This window comes from Macrotis lagotis, chromosome 1, assembly GCF_037893015.1.
Source record: "Macrotis lagotis isolate mMagLag1 chromosome 1, bilby.v1.9.chrom.fasta, whole genome shotgun sequence".
NCBI lineage: Eukaryota > Metazoa > Chordata > Mammalia > Peramelemorphia > Peramelidae > Macrotis > Macrotis lagotis.
In genome coordinates, this window is record NC_133658.1 from 172,227,281 (window position 1) to 172,243,336 (window position 16,056).

The following is a 16,056-nucleotide window of genomic DNA, read 5'->3' on the forward strand; positions in this document are numbered from 1 at the left end:
CCCTGTCCAATAGACGCTTGATTAAAATTCAACCTCTGACATTTACTGCTGGTGTGACTTTGGGCAATATTCTATTCTCTAATGTCATTATCCCTCCTGGTCTCGGTTTCCAAGATCTGTAAAATGAAGGGATTGGACTAGAAGACTTCTGAGGTTCCTTCCAGCTTTATAACTATGATGTTTAAAATCTACTATGTTTAAAAAGTAAGATTAATTCATCAATTTTTCTGAGAGAAAGGGAGGAGTGATACGAGCCTTATCTAGTAACTTTAAACAGGATAATAAAATATTCATAGGAAGGGCTACTGGAGGCAATCTCCAAAGTATATTTTTAGTTCCCTTTCACAGGTAGGATTGAGATTGTGTTGTGGGAGGCCTCCTTCGCACTTAGTTGTCTATTCAAGTTTTGTTTAGAACCCAGACTTGGTTCTCAAAAAACCAATAAGTTGCAATGCTTGGAAGATTTCCACAGCAAAACACTGTGAAACATGAAATAGTTGAGTAGGTTAAGCATCAAACATACCCTCTTTTCTGTTTTTATTTTTTTTCCTAATTGTCAAAGACCTCAGTCACTAGAGAATACTCTTTTATCCTCTTCAGAATGTATCACTCATCAGAAAACATGGCAACATTGTTTTCAGGTTTTTAAACCTTAATGGACTCTCCAAAGAAAAATCAGACTTTAAGCAAGATGACTTATTTGGCTTCCATAACAATATGGTTTCAAAGCCTTGCTTTAGAGAACACAATGTTCATTGTGGATCTCCAGAGAAAAATTCATTATTTCATTTCTGAATGTTCTTCATATGTAAATCAACCAAGAAAAACAATGAAACCAAATTTATAGAGTTCAAGTAGAAAACAAATAGTAGGGAATTTTCTCCAATGGTTTAATTCTAGTAAATCAAGGAAAACAAACCTGCAAAGCTTACATGGGTTTTCAAAGTAACTGACACCACAGAAAGGGCCAAGGTGTCTGAAGAGTCTGGCTCCATAAAGTACATGTGAAGTATTTGATGCTTTTAGTTTTATTTTACCACTTTCAGATAGTCTGAAAGTAGCAGACCAATGAGGAATAAACTGTTGGTTGGAGACAGATAGGTGGTTTATTAAGACTATGTCTATAAATGACAGTGGGATTTGCAGACTTAAGTCACTTCTTAGAAATATTGCAGATACATTTCTACATGTATAAATGGAAGCACTAACTAAAAATCAAATAGCACATCTTCAATAGGGAAAGAGTTCACAAATTAATGAATTGTGGTTCTGTTAAGACTATAGTTTTGGGTTTTTTGAAGGGATTTTTGTTTTTTGTAGACTTGTTTAAGACCAAACCAGAAAAAATGATTTGAGGGATGGAGGAACAAACTCAAGAACTTTTTGGAACCATGAGCTCATGGTTCAGTAGAAAAAGCTTTGAATTAATAGTCAAAGGACTTGAGTTTTGCCAAATGAAACCTGTATGATCATAGATGAGCCATGTTACCACTCTGTGCCTCAGTTTCCTTTTCTCTAAAATGGTGGGATTAGACTAGATGGCTAATTCTGTGAAAACAAGAATGTTTTCTATCATTCAACTCTTGAGAATTTTAGGGTTAAGTTTGTCCTGTTCCCATGCAAAACATTTTGTGGTCCAGTCTAGAAATGGTTATCCATGTGTATTATACATACAAGCACTTATGGTATAGCATAATAGCAGTAAGAAAAAAGAGCTACTAACAAATTTGATCTTTTGGGGGGAAAAATACTAATTTTTATATTTTTTGCTAATTTAAAAATAATCCTATTTATTCTACTTTTGTAACTTTTGACCTTTCTTCCTTTTCCCCTTCTGCTATTAACCTTTTATAGGGTCTCATTACTACTATCTGGACATTTGCCATAGTTCCCTAACAGCTATGATGTCTGATTTTAGTGGTTATGAGAAAACTAAAATTTGTTTAAATTTAATGTCTTGAATTTTATTTCAGAGACCTGGGTGGAACAAATATGCTGATATACATAATTAAGTCAAAGCAGAGTTAATCTGATTTAACCATTTATCGCAGTATAAACAGAATCATAGCTCATAATTTTGCTATTATTCTTGCCTTTCTTGGAACATTGATATTTCTCTATATTACGTTCTAGTCATATGCATTTAATAATATTTTACATAGAACTATGAGGATAGGGATTATAATATTTCTTTATTATTGCAATATTATCACAGTATTTTGAAAACAGTAGGTACTTAATGAATGTGTTATTGTTATTTGTGGAATTACCAAATTGCAGAATGGAAAGGAGCTAAGAGCAATTTAAAACAAATCTTACTTGAACAAGAATCCTCTCTATGACACCATCTAATCTTTGCTTGAAATTCTTGAGTAAAAGGGAACCTATTCCCACCAGAAGCAGCCCATTCTAATACTAGGACAGCCCTAATTGTTAGGAAGTTTTCCCTGACCTTAACTGAAATTTTCCTTCAACTTTCACCCCACTATTCCTAGTTCCACCTTCTGGGGCCAAATAGAACAAAATTCTTCAAATACACAAAGATAAGTAACCATACTCTTAAGTGTCTAGACCAGGGGTAGGGAAACTTTTTTTGCCAAGGGCTATTTGGATATTTATAACATCATTTGCAGGCTATACAAAATTATCAGCTTCAAAATTAGTCTGCTTTATTTGATCAAACATTTAATTAATTAACCCCTAAAAGGCTCCTAGATTTATTGAATTTTGTGTCCTGTCTATGGTAGATTTCACAGGGCTAGTCTAAATGATTTCATGGATATACTAGCACGCTGGATATTCCCCAACCCTGGTCTAGATTTTCCCCTCTCTAGGTTATTTGTCCCCAGTTTCTTCAACTTAGAGAATGGTCTTGGGGAACACATAGAGAGGTTACCATCAGTTAAAGTCAGGGCCAGTCCTTGAACTTAGATTTTCTTGATTCTGAGGTTGTTTTCTGTGTATTATACTGGATTGTCTCTCTAAATTCTCATTGGCATGAACAGGAGGCCTTTCATTATCCTAATGTGCTCCTCTGAATGTAGTTCATCACTGTCCCTTGTAAAATGAGGAGCCTAGAACAGAACACAGTACTTTATGTAAGGTCTGACTGGAGCAGAATACAATTGGATCCTCCATACATCAGCCGCCAACATCTGCTTCCTCTGCTCCTATTCCTGGACTTCTGAATTGTGAAGTTATTTAACCATGTTGACTGGGTCTATTATAAATTTATGTTATCTGATTTCAGTGGGGCCCTTTTTGCCACAAGGAAATCCTTTTATCCTTTTTTCTGAAATTGCATTTTTTTCATTTTCTACAGTGATTATTCCAAGTCTTCTCTCTTTAAGTTTCCCAGATCATTACTTCACATAAAACTTCAACTCATAATTTACTGAGAAAGATCATTTGCTATAACTCCTCCTCCTTCTTCCTTGCCATGGCCCTATTCTACAGTTGAAAACCCATTGTCATTGTCCCCCATTCTGTCCTACTTTACTCCAGTCTCTAATGAAGTGAGAGTCCTCTTCATCAATGCCAGGCATTCATGTCCTCCTATCCCTTTCAGAAGAGTTCCCCTCTTTCCACAATCATTTCTATCTCTATTTTTCAAGTTCTTTTAATTTACTCTTTCCCTGATGTCTAAGATTATACCCAGCTCTCCTCTATTTTAAAACAAAGTTTACACATTTCTATTATGCTTTCAAGCTTTTATCCTATGTCTCATCTCCCTTATACAGCAAAACTCCAGAAAATGTTATCCATCACCATTTTCTCCACTTCCTTTCTTTGTGTTTATTTCCAACCTTTGCAGTAAAGCTTCCATCATCACTGTCACTGTCATTGTTGTCATCATCATCATTTATGTAGAGCTTACATTTATATAGAGTCTGAATATTTGCATATTGCTTTCTCTTAACTCATTTTATCTCTACAATCTTATGCTATTATTATCTCCATTTTATAGATGAAGTAACAGATTAAGTTAACAGATTTTCTCAGAGTCACACAGCTATTAAGTGTCTGAGGCAGCATTTATATTTGAATTTTCCTAGTTCCAGGTTCAGCACTTCTAATACCATATCACTTGGTTGCTTCATCACTCAACTGAAACTTCACTCTCCAGAGTTGTTAGTGATCTATTAATTATCAAATTCAATGACCTTTAACAGTTTTTATCCTCATTGTCTTCACAGCATTTAATGATGTTGATCTTCCTCTTCTCTTGCATATCCTCTTTGTTCTGGGTTTTCATGACATTGCTCTCTCTTGGTTTCTCCTATGGCTACTCTTTCTAATTGTCCTTTGCTAGACATATTCTGTTGCCCTAACCATTAATATAACCCAAAGTTCTTTTCTCTTATTCCCCCTTCATTCTTTCTTAGCAATTGTATCAAATTCCATGGATTTGATTATCATCTCTATGAACATGTCTCCTAGAACAATACCCTGGTTTTTATCTCTCTTTGCTCTAGGCCCATGTGAGCAGTAGTTTATTGCAAACTTACCATTGGATGTCCCATAGTTACCATCAACTTAATACATCCCAAACTAAACCAATCTTTTCTTCCAAACCCACTGCTCTCCTCTAATTCTCTAATTCTTTTAAGGGCACTTTCATACTTATAATCACACAGGTTCACAAACTAGGAGTTGTGATGGACTCTTTATTTTCTCTTGTTTTGGGAAGAGTCCCAGGCTGGTCAACATGACTTTCCCTCCAGACTGTGCATTTAACTTTCTGGACTTCAATTCCATGCTTTAGTCACAGTTTTACCCGCAAATCTCCTTAGCAACTGAAATATTCCTGCTCTGGAGTATCCTGCTGCCTTCTCATTCTGGAATATCTATCTTGCCAGCTTCCTTCTTCCATTGGTTAGTTCCAGTTAGGATCTTCATTTTTTTTGGGGGGGGACAGGCCAGTCTATCTTTATTCACCTTCCAGATGAGCTTCTGATTTTTTGGAATTCAATTCCATGTCCCCAAATGGAGACTTTCATTTTCTTTCCCCATCCCTTCACTTTCAGATTCCTTTTGTGTGTTGTCTTCCCCCTTTGCAATGTAAACTCATTGAGGGCAGGGATTCTTTCTTTTGGTATATATATTTGTAACCCTCACATTTGGTCTCTAGAAGTAAACTAGGTACTTATATGGTAAACACTTTATGCTTGACCTACTATTTCATCCAACAGTATCACATACAGTAGAGAGGTTAGGAAGGATGAGGACTGAAAAAAGGCCATTAAATTCTTTCCTTTCATAGTAAGCTCAAGTATGATCTTCTACATAAGACTTTTCTTTATCTCCTTAACTGCTGATACACCTTGGAATTACTTTGTCTAGATTTTATTTTTATTAATATATATGCATTTTTACCCTGGTAGAATGTAAGCTTCCTGAAGAGGGGGACTGTTTCATTTTTCTTTTCTACTCCCCCTTCCCCAAACCATCAGGATACCTGGTATAGTCTAGGTATTTCATAAATGCTAGTTGATTTGTTGTTTGATTGATTGGTTGTTGATTCCTTAGTCCTGAGTGCTATACATTTCTTTTTTGTTTGTTTGTTTGTTTGTTTAGGTTTTTGCAAGGCAAATGGATTCAGTGGCTTGCCCAAGGCCACACAGCTAGGTCATTATTAAGTATCTGAGGTCACATTTGAACTCAGGTACTCCTGACTCCAGCCAGGGCTGGTGCTTTATCCACTGCGCCACCTAGTCGCTGCATGTTATACATTTCTTAAGGAAACTAGAGAAAGCTGCCCCCTCCTGCATGTAAAATGGGAATATCATTATGTGATTCATAGGAAGACAGAATAGACATCTCTAGCCTCTTCTCTTCCAATCTTTCTCTAGAGAGACTTCAGTCCCTGCCTAGAAGTGAAGCAGGAAGTTTGAGCCAGAGGCTGACCACTGATCTCTTCAGAAAGAAAATTATATTATATATATAATTATAATTATATATATCTGTTACTTTAAATATTGTTAGTCTAGGGGATATGATTTCCAAGTTCAATCTAAACTTCTTATCACTGTTTCTTAATGGGAAAATGAGGACGCTGGATTTATATCCAAGGCTTTACTCCCTTTCTCACCAAACATTAGTTCTGCAATGAATGCACATCAGAAGTGGCAAAGAATGACTAAAACCCCAAACCTCTATTTATTGAAGCAAAACAAATCAGAGAAAGTATACATAGAAGAATATGTCCCAAAAATATAGAGTGAAGGAGTTCCCCTTTGGGAATTGAGGTAGCTAAGCTAGAGAGAGAGAGAGAGAGAGAGAGAGAGAGAGAGAGAGAGAGAGAGAGAGAGAGAGAGAGTTCCAGGTTTCACTCAAAGGGACAATTCCTTGAAGTCCCTATCAACCTGAGGTAAGGGACATGATGGAGAATGGCAGCTCCTTTCATATCAATTTCTTCTGAGAGTCTTATTCTTCTTCCAGTAATTTGAAGTGGGGTGGGCATTATCCATCTTTTCTTTGAGAGTTGCAAACCAGATGCACCCAAATTGAATGGAGAGTCCAAAATGACTGGAAAGCCCTCAAAGAGTCTGGAGATCTCTTCTCTCCTATTGTTGTCAACTCCATTCTACCCTTCCACCAATAAGGAAAGAATCTCATACCATTGGTTTGGTTTCATAGCTCAACAATGAAGTCCATTTTTGGTTGTTGTACCTCCTTGTTGGATTGTATAAATCTTGTGCTATATGAAAAATTTTGCTTTTTTTCTTCAGCTGCTCTGCTGCTGCTCCACTACACATCTCTGACCTTGTACTTATAAATTTGGTTTTTTAAATCTAGCATAAGGTGTTACTTTATGTGATCATGATGATGATAATAGATGAGTAAGGGAGCTCAAGGATCAAGGCAAGATGAATGGATTTGGCATGTGGACAAAAATTTCAGGAATGGGGGAAGTAAAATGGTCAAGAACATGGACTAGAACAATGGCCAATAGTGTTAGGAGGAAAGCGAAAAGGCTGTCGGGGAAATGCAGCTTTTCTTTTTTTTTTTCCTCCTTCTATCTCTGGCTTATTTGCCTTCCCTAGATATCAACAAAGCTTTTGCTCCTCAGAGTCATGGAAAATAAAGAGGTTCTGTTTTTGAAGTTTAGATTCATTTCCATTGAATTTTCCAGGGATGGTATAAGAAAGTTTTGTTGTGGGGATGCTTCCTGAAAATAACTTCTACCAAGATGATATAGGATTATCCTGGCACGAAGTCTTTAGTGTTTCCAGGGAACTTCTGGGATAGCAGAATAAAGCCAAAAACTCAGTCTTAAAACTTAACCAGTCTTTTTCCTGCCTTACCCCCTTGAGTTGATAGAGAAATGGCAGGTCCAAGTAATGAATTTAAAGGTTATATGATGAAACATGAATAGTCATGTTTTAATGTCTCTTCTCTAGGGACTGAGAAAGCTAAGGATTTAGTCATAAAATGGAAAGACAACATGGTTTAGGCTCTATAGTATCAGCATTTATTAAGTGTCTACCATGTTCCAAGCATAGTGCTATACTGTGTATTGATCAACACCTTTTGAAGAATAAATATGCTTTTACAGTAAACTTCCTTGGCAAAGAAGCAGAAAAATCCAGAGGTGTTCTGGAACTAGCCTTAACCAACTTTTGAGAGACAATAGCTAACAGCTGGTTTTTGATGTGAGCGTTTACATCTCACAAATTAGCACAAGCTAGGAAACAGGTCTTGATTTATTGATTTTCTAGATTTAATAAAGAGATAGAGAAAATGTTAAACAATGCAGATTAAGCTTAAAGGTATGGCATATATTTTTGGACAGTCAGCTGTTAAATATTTACAGAACATTCCTGGACAAATACATATTCTCAAATGACATAAGAATTTTGAAATACTTACCATCATCCATGATTCCTATGGTAACTCCTTTCCCTGTATACCCTAGCTCCCAGGCTTCAGCCACATTCAAATCAAGTCCTGGAGTCCCATCAGCTTGTCCAGTGTTGATCTGATACATGAAGTCAAAGACAGAAGAGCTTTATTTATTTTGTGTGGAGGATTAAGAGTTTCATTTCATATATATTGTAATGATGCTTTTATGTTCTTTTCCTCTTTGTGATTTCTACATATTTATTATATAATGCTAAATATTTATGTGTATGTCATATCCCACCTATTAACTCATAAATTACATGAGGGCATATCTTAGAAACTTTTGTATCTCCCACAGCATTTTGTATATAGTAGGCATTTCACAAATGGATTATGGAATCATAGTTATAAATCTAGAGGTCACTGAGTTCAACACTTTTATAGATGAGGAAAATCAGGAACATAATAGTTAAATAACTTTCCCAGAATCAGGTAGGTGATTCAGTAGGTAGAGTTTCAGGAAGAATCATCTTCTTGAGTTCAAATATGAACTTAGACACATCCTAGTTATGTGACCCTGGGTGAATCACATAACCCTGCTTGTTTCAGTCTTCTGCAAAATGAACTGGAGGAGGAAATGATGAACCATTTCAGTCAGTGTCTTTGTCAAGAATACCACAAAATGTGGTATTGAAGAGTCACTTATAACTGAAACAACTGAATAACAGCAAAAACTCGGCCAGGGACACAGAGTTAGTAAGTGTGTAGGAGAGATTTGAACCTGGGGTTTCTTGATTCCAAGACCAGTGTCCTCCTATCCATAATACCACATTTCTTCTAAATGATTGCTGAATGATTAAGTGGCTAACATGTTTTACTCTGTGATATAGTATTCAAAGTTGAAAACAAACTCATGCAAAAGTAACAAGATCATAAATACACACTTTTGCTCCCCCTTAAAGTCATGACCCATATCCCTAGGCAGAGTGCACTTCTCAAATAGGATTGGATATTCTATGAACCTTTAAGATCAAATTGTAAACTATTCCTCAGGAAATTCTTGTTGACTTTTTTTTTGCCAAATTCAGTGACTTTTTCTTAATCTTCATTTTTCAAACCTCTCCACAGTATTTGATGTTGTTAGGAGAAGGAAAATTAAGAGTCTGGGATGACTCCTGGGTTGTGAACCTGGGTGACTAGAAGATGAGTTTCTTATTGGAAATAGCACTTGGATAGTCTTTAAAACACTTAAAATCCATGATTTAATGGCTGAGAGTGATCTCTTCACCCTCATACATTACAACTTCTCTGATTTAGTAATAGTTTTTGAAGATAGCTATGGCCAAAAACCCCCTTATTTTTGGTTACAAACCAATCTTGACTAGGCTAGTCCATACATGACAGACAGATCCCTAGATTCAAAAGTTTCTGGCTTCAAAGAAAGCTTCTACATCAAAGTAGACCTTCTACATCAGTAACTTTTCTGGTTACAAATGACTGGCCAGAGCTAATTGTTCATTGGTCTAGTCTTCCAAAAGAATTCCCTCAATGCCAATGGTTACTTCCATGCCAAGATCATATTATCATAAGATTCAGAGCTAGAAGGATGCTTGGAAACCTTCTTGTTACAGATAAGGAAATTGTGGTGCGAAGAAATTTAATGACTTGTCCAGGGTCACAACAGTAAGTGTCTGAGGTAGGATTAGTAATGTGGTCTTCCAGTATGCTATCCACAATGACATATAAGCTCCCTAAGATTAGTAATAGTTAGCCAATCAAATTGAGCAAGAATGAGGAGACAGCACAGCCAGTGTTTGATTCTCTCTTAGGGAGTGACCAAGTCTGGTAGTCTAGCAGCCTGTTAAAAATCTAAGGTTATTTATTTCCATTTCAAGTAGTTACTTTCCTCTCCTGCTCTGCTCCTTAGTTGCTATCTTAAAACAAAATTCAGAAAAGCAGCATAACACTTTTAAAATTAAAGTAGCTCATTTCCCCTTAATAGCTTGCCCTTCCGACTAGTATAGAAACACCCAACATTCTGAGAAAGAAATTCAACCCAGATGCTGACATTCTCAAAAAGGTCTATTCCTCTCAAGTCATATTGGTTTTCAATGTCTTAAACTCCTCAGCAGTTAAGCCCCATGGAATTTATTTCCTCCAAATGTTTTTTGGATCATGTATACATGTTTCCTTTGTCACCAAGCTCTTCTCTTGGTACCATTATGATGTCACCCAAAGCAGCTTTCTCTGCTAATTCCATAGGATGCTTCACCTTGCTTTCTTTCACTCCTCTGAAGTATTCTCTCTCATTTCTTTACTAATGCCCATTAGTGTGTGTATATATATATATATATATATATATATATATATGCATGGAAATATATATATATATATATGTATATGCATGGAAAGATTATGTGCAAATAAGTCCACACATAGCTCTTCTTACTCCTGAAAACTGATTCTAGGGATTTGTGTTTAGCTCTAAGTACTATCTTTGGACTTGTGAAGCAAACACAGTTTGACTGCTTCCAAGAAAAGCAGATCTGAGGGAAAGATGGATGGAATGAGAAGCAGTGGGAGCCAGGAAGGAAAACTGACCATTTCTTGAAGGTGATTAAATAAAGTAGACCTGTACTCTTTACTAAATGCATTTTCTTAAGTCTGCTGCAGGCTACTATTCATCACAAACAAAATTGGGGAACATAGAAATAGATTCTGAGCTCAAGGATCCAAGAAGAAAAATCTTCTAAAAAAATAATGAGAAGCTTACCAGGTACCACTGCTTTGTAAACAGGGGATCATTCATGTTGATGTCAATTTCATTAATGTCTCTATATCCGCGCTTTTTCCTGCCAAATCCTTCCTGCTGCAAAACCATCTTTACCTGAAATGACAATGTTGATGCATTATGCAACAAGATGTGAACACTGCAAAGAACAGAAGAATCAATTCATACTTCTTTTGATTTATATATATATATGTATATATATACATATATATATATATATATATATATATATATATATATATATATATATAATACAGAGCTTTCTTAATGGAAGCCAAATTAATCTTATATATGCTCTTACCCTGAGATTTCTCTCAGTGAACATTCATTTGTGCTCATGGAAAACAAATAGGCCTTGATGTGTGCTCTAAGCATTCTTGCCTTGTAACAATTGTTGGGAAGCAAAATGAATATATTCTTAGTAATAATGGTCAGGTATAGCCAACTGTTCATATTGAATGAAATAGAACAAAAGAAAAATATAGTTATGAAGAATAATTAGATTAAGTCAAGGACTTAAAGGGAAAGAGGAAGCAAAATAGTATCTATCATTTTAATGGAGGGTTTGCTAGCATTTACATTTGTTGACAGAGTACTGCACCATCACAGTTTGGAAATCTGCCGGGAAAATTGCCTGGGAAGTCAACAAGCTCTGAGGCAAAGCACCAGAATGTATAAATGAGGTACCATCAGACAGACAGAAACCTAAACTGTGGGATAGGAATGCCATTCTTCCACAGGGACTGACATATTTAAACCTGACTTTGTTTATAATCACTCAACTGTAGCGATTATAACAAAGTCTTGTTCTATTCAAGATATCATGATTTAATAGTAGTAAAAACTAATTCACTACCCCAAAGAAATAATGAGTCTCTGAGGAAAATGGAGGAGCAATGCCAAGTATAGGAACTAGGGGTATGCTGGAGTCAATATTAACCAGTTCATAAGAACGGTTAAATTTTCAGCTTGAACATTTATATCTTGGAAATTGAAAAGTACCATAGAGAAGGACTTGATTTAATGTTTTGTTGACTGACTAGGCTTAAGAAACTGAAGTATAAAATGTTAATGATACAAACTAAAACTTGAAAATATGTTCTAAATATATCCCTCCATCTCCCATATTGTTAAACATGTACCAACATATGTCTGATAGGAACATACTTAGAATGTTATTCTGGAATGGTGTGAACGTGAGCAGGAAAGTATGGATGTACTTGGAAATGCTCCAAAATATTTGAAGAAAAATCAGTTAACCAAAAACATTTATTACATGCTTACTATGTACTGAGGATACAAAGGTTTGTTCTTTTGTCCTTTCTGGTATATTGTAGAGGGACAGGGTTCAATAATGGCCTTTGAATTTCTTGCTTCTACATAATCAAAAAATCATAGAATAGGAATTGGAAGAAGAAACCTCAGAGGGTCAGCCCTCTAATCCAACCTATATTTGAGCAAGAATCCTTTCTACAACATTTTGCTTTTGCTTGAGGACTTCCACTGAAGAGGAACAGAGATAGCAATTTTGCTTTTTGGATGTTTCTAATTAGAACAGTTGTTTGGAATTAGCCTGTTTCCTTCTTTGCAATCTCTGCTTATCAAATAGAACAGCTCATTAAATGGACAGTAGACTAATATCTCTTCCATGTGGGGTATTTTGGTTGTAAAATAGATGGAAATTTCAAAGAGTCAAATTTAGGATTGATATGATGTGGAAAACCTGGAGAGATTCAGCCTGGGCAGTTGGATGGTTTGGAATTGGATGAATAGCTCTATCCAGAGAATAGTCATTAATGGTTCTGTGTTAACTTCGGAGTGGGGCTTTAGTGGAGTGTCTTAGAGATCTGTTCTGGTTAACATTTATATAGGAGACCTCAGTAAAGGTAGAGATGACATGCTTATTTGAGTTCAAAAAGTTGAGTTCATAAGTACAAGATGAAGGAGGTAGTTTAGCTGAAAAAAACCTGAGGGTTTTAAAAAGTTAAAATAGAACTGGGGATACAAGCTCAACATGAGTTTGTATGTAATTATATAATGTAATTATAATAAGAAAGGAAGCTAATATTATATCATTCAAAGAAGCAGATCATCCAGGATCAAGGAAGTACTTTGTACTCTGGCCTGTTCAGATCCCATTTGGAATCTTAGACTTCATTCTAGGTCACTTTTTTAGAAATTAAAAGACTGGAGGATGTCCAGAGAGGCAACTGGAATGGTGGAGGGTTTCAAATTCATGCCATTCAGAGAGAAGTTGAAAGCTGGGAATGCTTGAATATAAAAGAGAAGAATTAGGGGAAAGAGTATTGCTGTCTTTGAGTATGTGAAGGGCTGTCTTGTGGAAAAATGATTACACTTACTTCATCAGAGGGAACAGAATTGGAAGCAAAGGTGGAAATGACAAGTAAATTTAGGTTTGAGGTAAAAAAAAATTTCTAAAAATTAGAACTATCCCAACTATACCTTGGGAAGTTGTGGATGAGTCTTCAGTAGCAATATAATTATCACAAGAGGTTTTTAAGAGAGATCTTTTATAACAGAACTTAAACTCAAGCAGTAACATTATAGTCAGAATCAGAACAAAATATAATTGGAAAATGTTTGACAAGAATAAATAAAAATATAGTACAACATAATGTTAATTTGTGGCTTTCTAATGTAACATGCTATTGCAGGGATGAGTTTCTATATGAATTGGACAACATGCTTTATAACAATCATATTTTGAGATTCACTTCCTAGAACCTTCATTTAGGGAGTGTGTCCTGACCAACCATTTCTTCTGTCCCCAGTAGGCTTAATCACATGTAAGACATCACCCTGTTTTGTTATTGGTCCTCTTCAAAAATAAAGGACAAGCATCTTCTCTGCATTAGTGAAAGACCTGCATTGGTAGGATTTCCTCACTTCTTTTTCTTCTCCTTGAGGGTTAGAGTGTCTTTCTTTTGGCTTGTATTTGTATTCCCGGAACTTAACCTAGTTGAAAAGAACTAACAGTGGATAGAGCACATCCTTTGGAGGCAGGAGGACCTTAGTTCAAATTTAACCTTGATACTTGATACTTACTAGCTGTGTGACCTTGGGCAAGTCACTTTAACCCCATTGCCTTACCAAAAAACAAAACAGAAAGAAAAGGAAGCATTTAATAAATAAAAATAAATAAATACATAAAGATCAGTGAAGAACTTATAACATGCAGAATGTGATGGGTAGAAAAGTACTAGGGCCTGGGCTATATGGTACAGGTCTAGGCAGGATAATTCTAATTCAGTGTGAAACAATTTATACTATAATTCAAACAAAAGTCTTCTGCTGCTTCCTTACCAATTCAAAAATCATAGTAGAATCATTCCTTCCATCTCTAGCAACACACATTGGTAATAAGGAGGCTCACTGTATGTTTATTTGAATTCTGCCCCCCTTGGGGGGCTGACTGGTACTTCTCTTCACAATCAAGGGTAAAATATTAGGTCTGGCAACTAGCCATCTCTTAGCAATGGGCTTATGTCATTTTGGATTTTATCTGAAAATATCCTTGCATGCTTAATACCTGAAAAAAAATGAAATATTCTTTGAGAGAGCTCTTTAATTTGTGACTAGGGTTTATTTGGACTGGTCTAAATCATTGAGTAAAAGTTTTAAAATCTTATACTGAAGACTCTTTTTTAAGTCAGTCCCTTTGAGGAAGTATAAAGATATTTTGGGGTGTGGTCTAGTTTCTGGTTCAAATGTGTGACAAATTTGAGCTGTTGGCCCAGAAGTATTTAGGGACAAAATAAGGTTTATTTAAGTATTACTGTGGCTAGCAGAAACTAAAGTGGAGAGAGGATAAAGGCAGTGGGCTAATCCTCTGAGGGGATTAGCAGCTGCAGCAGCATCAGCAGCAGCTGGCACTGACATTAGGGGATAAGTAGTAGGGAAGAGAAATTGGGGACAGTTGCAAGTGCAACTGGGCTGATAACAGCAGCTTCCATTAGGGGAACAGGGAATATTGTATATTCTGGGAGGGAGAAATTGAGGTATTTCCCACCATATCCATACTCCTTTTACCTGGGTGAGTTTCCAGGTGACTCACAATGGCTAGATATCAGTGGGATGGAAATCATCATATTTATCTTAATATTTCCTCTACTTCACCTTTCTTGAGATTTCATTCTTAAAGACAACAAGAAAAACCTAAAACATTTTAGGGACTACCTGTCATAGTACCACTCCAAATTTAATTGATTGAGTATATACTAATAAAATGTCAAAATTTATCTCCATAGAATTAATTTTTAATATCATGAATTAAATTTTAATAAAAATAAACAGAGCCTCCTGAATGCCTGACTACTCTTGCCTTTTTAAAACTCAAGAAATAAGCTAGTTTCCTTATAACTTTCAAATCTCTTTCCTTAATGATAAGGGGATTAATCCTGAGACAGAACATCCTGAAGAGTTATCTGACCCATTTTCTTTCCTTCCACAGCTACCAAAATTGAAACGTTCCAGAGAGATGAAAATCTAGGGTATTTTTATTAAAAAAAATACCTTTAGAGAAAAAGATTTCCCACTTGCATAGGAGCCAGATCATAAAAATCCTGAATAGTGCAAAATTTCACTCATTGTTTAATTTAAGTCTTGGAGTTAGGGAGAATTAAGACAAAAATCTAGCCTCAGACACTCAGTAGCTGTGTGGGTAAGTTACTTAATTTTTATTTCCCTCAATTTCTTCCATTGTAAACTGGGGATAATAACAGCACTCACCTCACAGGGTTATTATGAGGATCAATGAGATAATAATTGTAAGTGCTTATGGCGATTCTCTCCTGCTATATCTGGTTGAACTCTCCTTTCCTTCCCATTGTTATCTAGCATCTTGACTCCAAGATGTAAATTCACTAAAATAATAGGAGTAACCTCAATCCCTCCCTCCCATCTTACGCTTCTCTTAGCATATACCATATGTACCACATGCCCTACTCCCCTCGCCAAGGTATATGCCTGACACCAGTCTCCTTCAGATGTTAGCCACTCCTTAGAACCTCTCTAGTATCACTCTTATTCCTCCCTCCAACCTCTCCCAATGCTAGACTTCCTTCAAAAGCTTTGCCCTTTCACTTCGCTAGGCTGCTGTTCTTACCAGCCCAGGTGCAAGTGTGTCCTTAGCGATGTCTTATGTAAATGTTTCTTATCAACTCTTTTTATTTTATTTTATTGCCTAATTTTTTACCTAATCACTTGTAATAACTGTTACCTAATTAACCTTTTACCTAATTTTACCTATTACCTAATCACTTGCAGTAATTTTTTTTTTTTTTGCAGTAACTTTTAATAAAGGTTTTGCTCTTATACTCCTGGGTCAGAGAGCTGTATGAATTCTTTCACAATTGAGAAACTCCATACAAACCTTAGCAGATATACACCCAGCCCCCAAC

At 35.9% G+C, this 16,056-nt stretch overlaps 1 protein-coding gene across 1 annotated transcript in view; it reads right to left on the reverse strand.

Moving 5' to 3' along the window:
- PCSK2 (proprotein convertase subtilisin/kexin type 2) overlaps nt 1–16,056 on the reverse strand; it is a 310,977-nt gene that overhangs the window by 147,297 nt on the left and 147,624 nt on the right. The window contains exons 3-4 of the mRNA XM_074225780.1: nt 10,619–10,732; nt 7,873–7,981 (exon numbers count right to left, since the gene is read on the reverse strand). Coding sequence (XP_074081881.1) covers nt 7,873–7,981; nt 10,619–10,732 — 223 coding nt within the window. The remainder of the gene's footprint in view (nt 1–7,872; nt 7,982–10,618; nt 10,733–16,056) is intronic.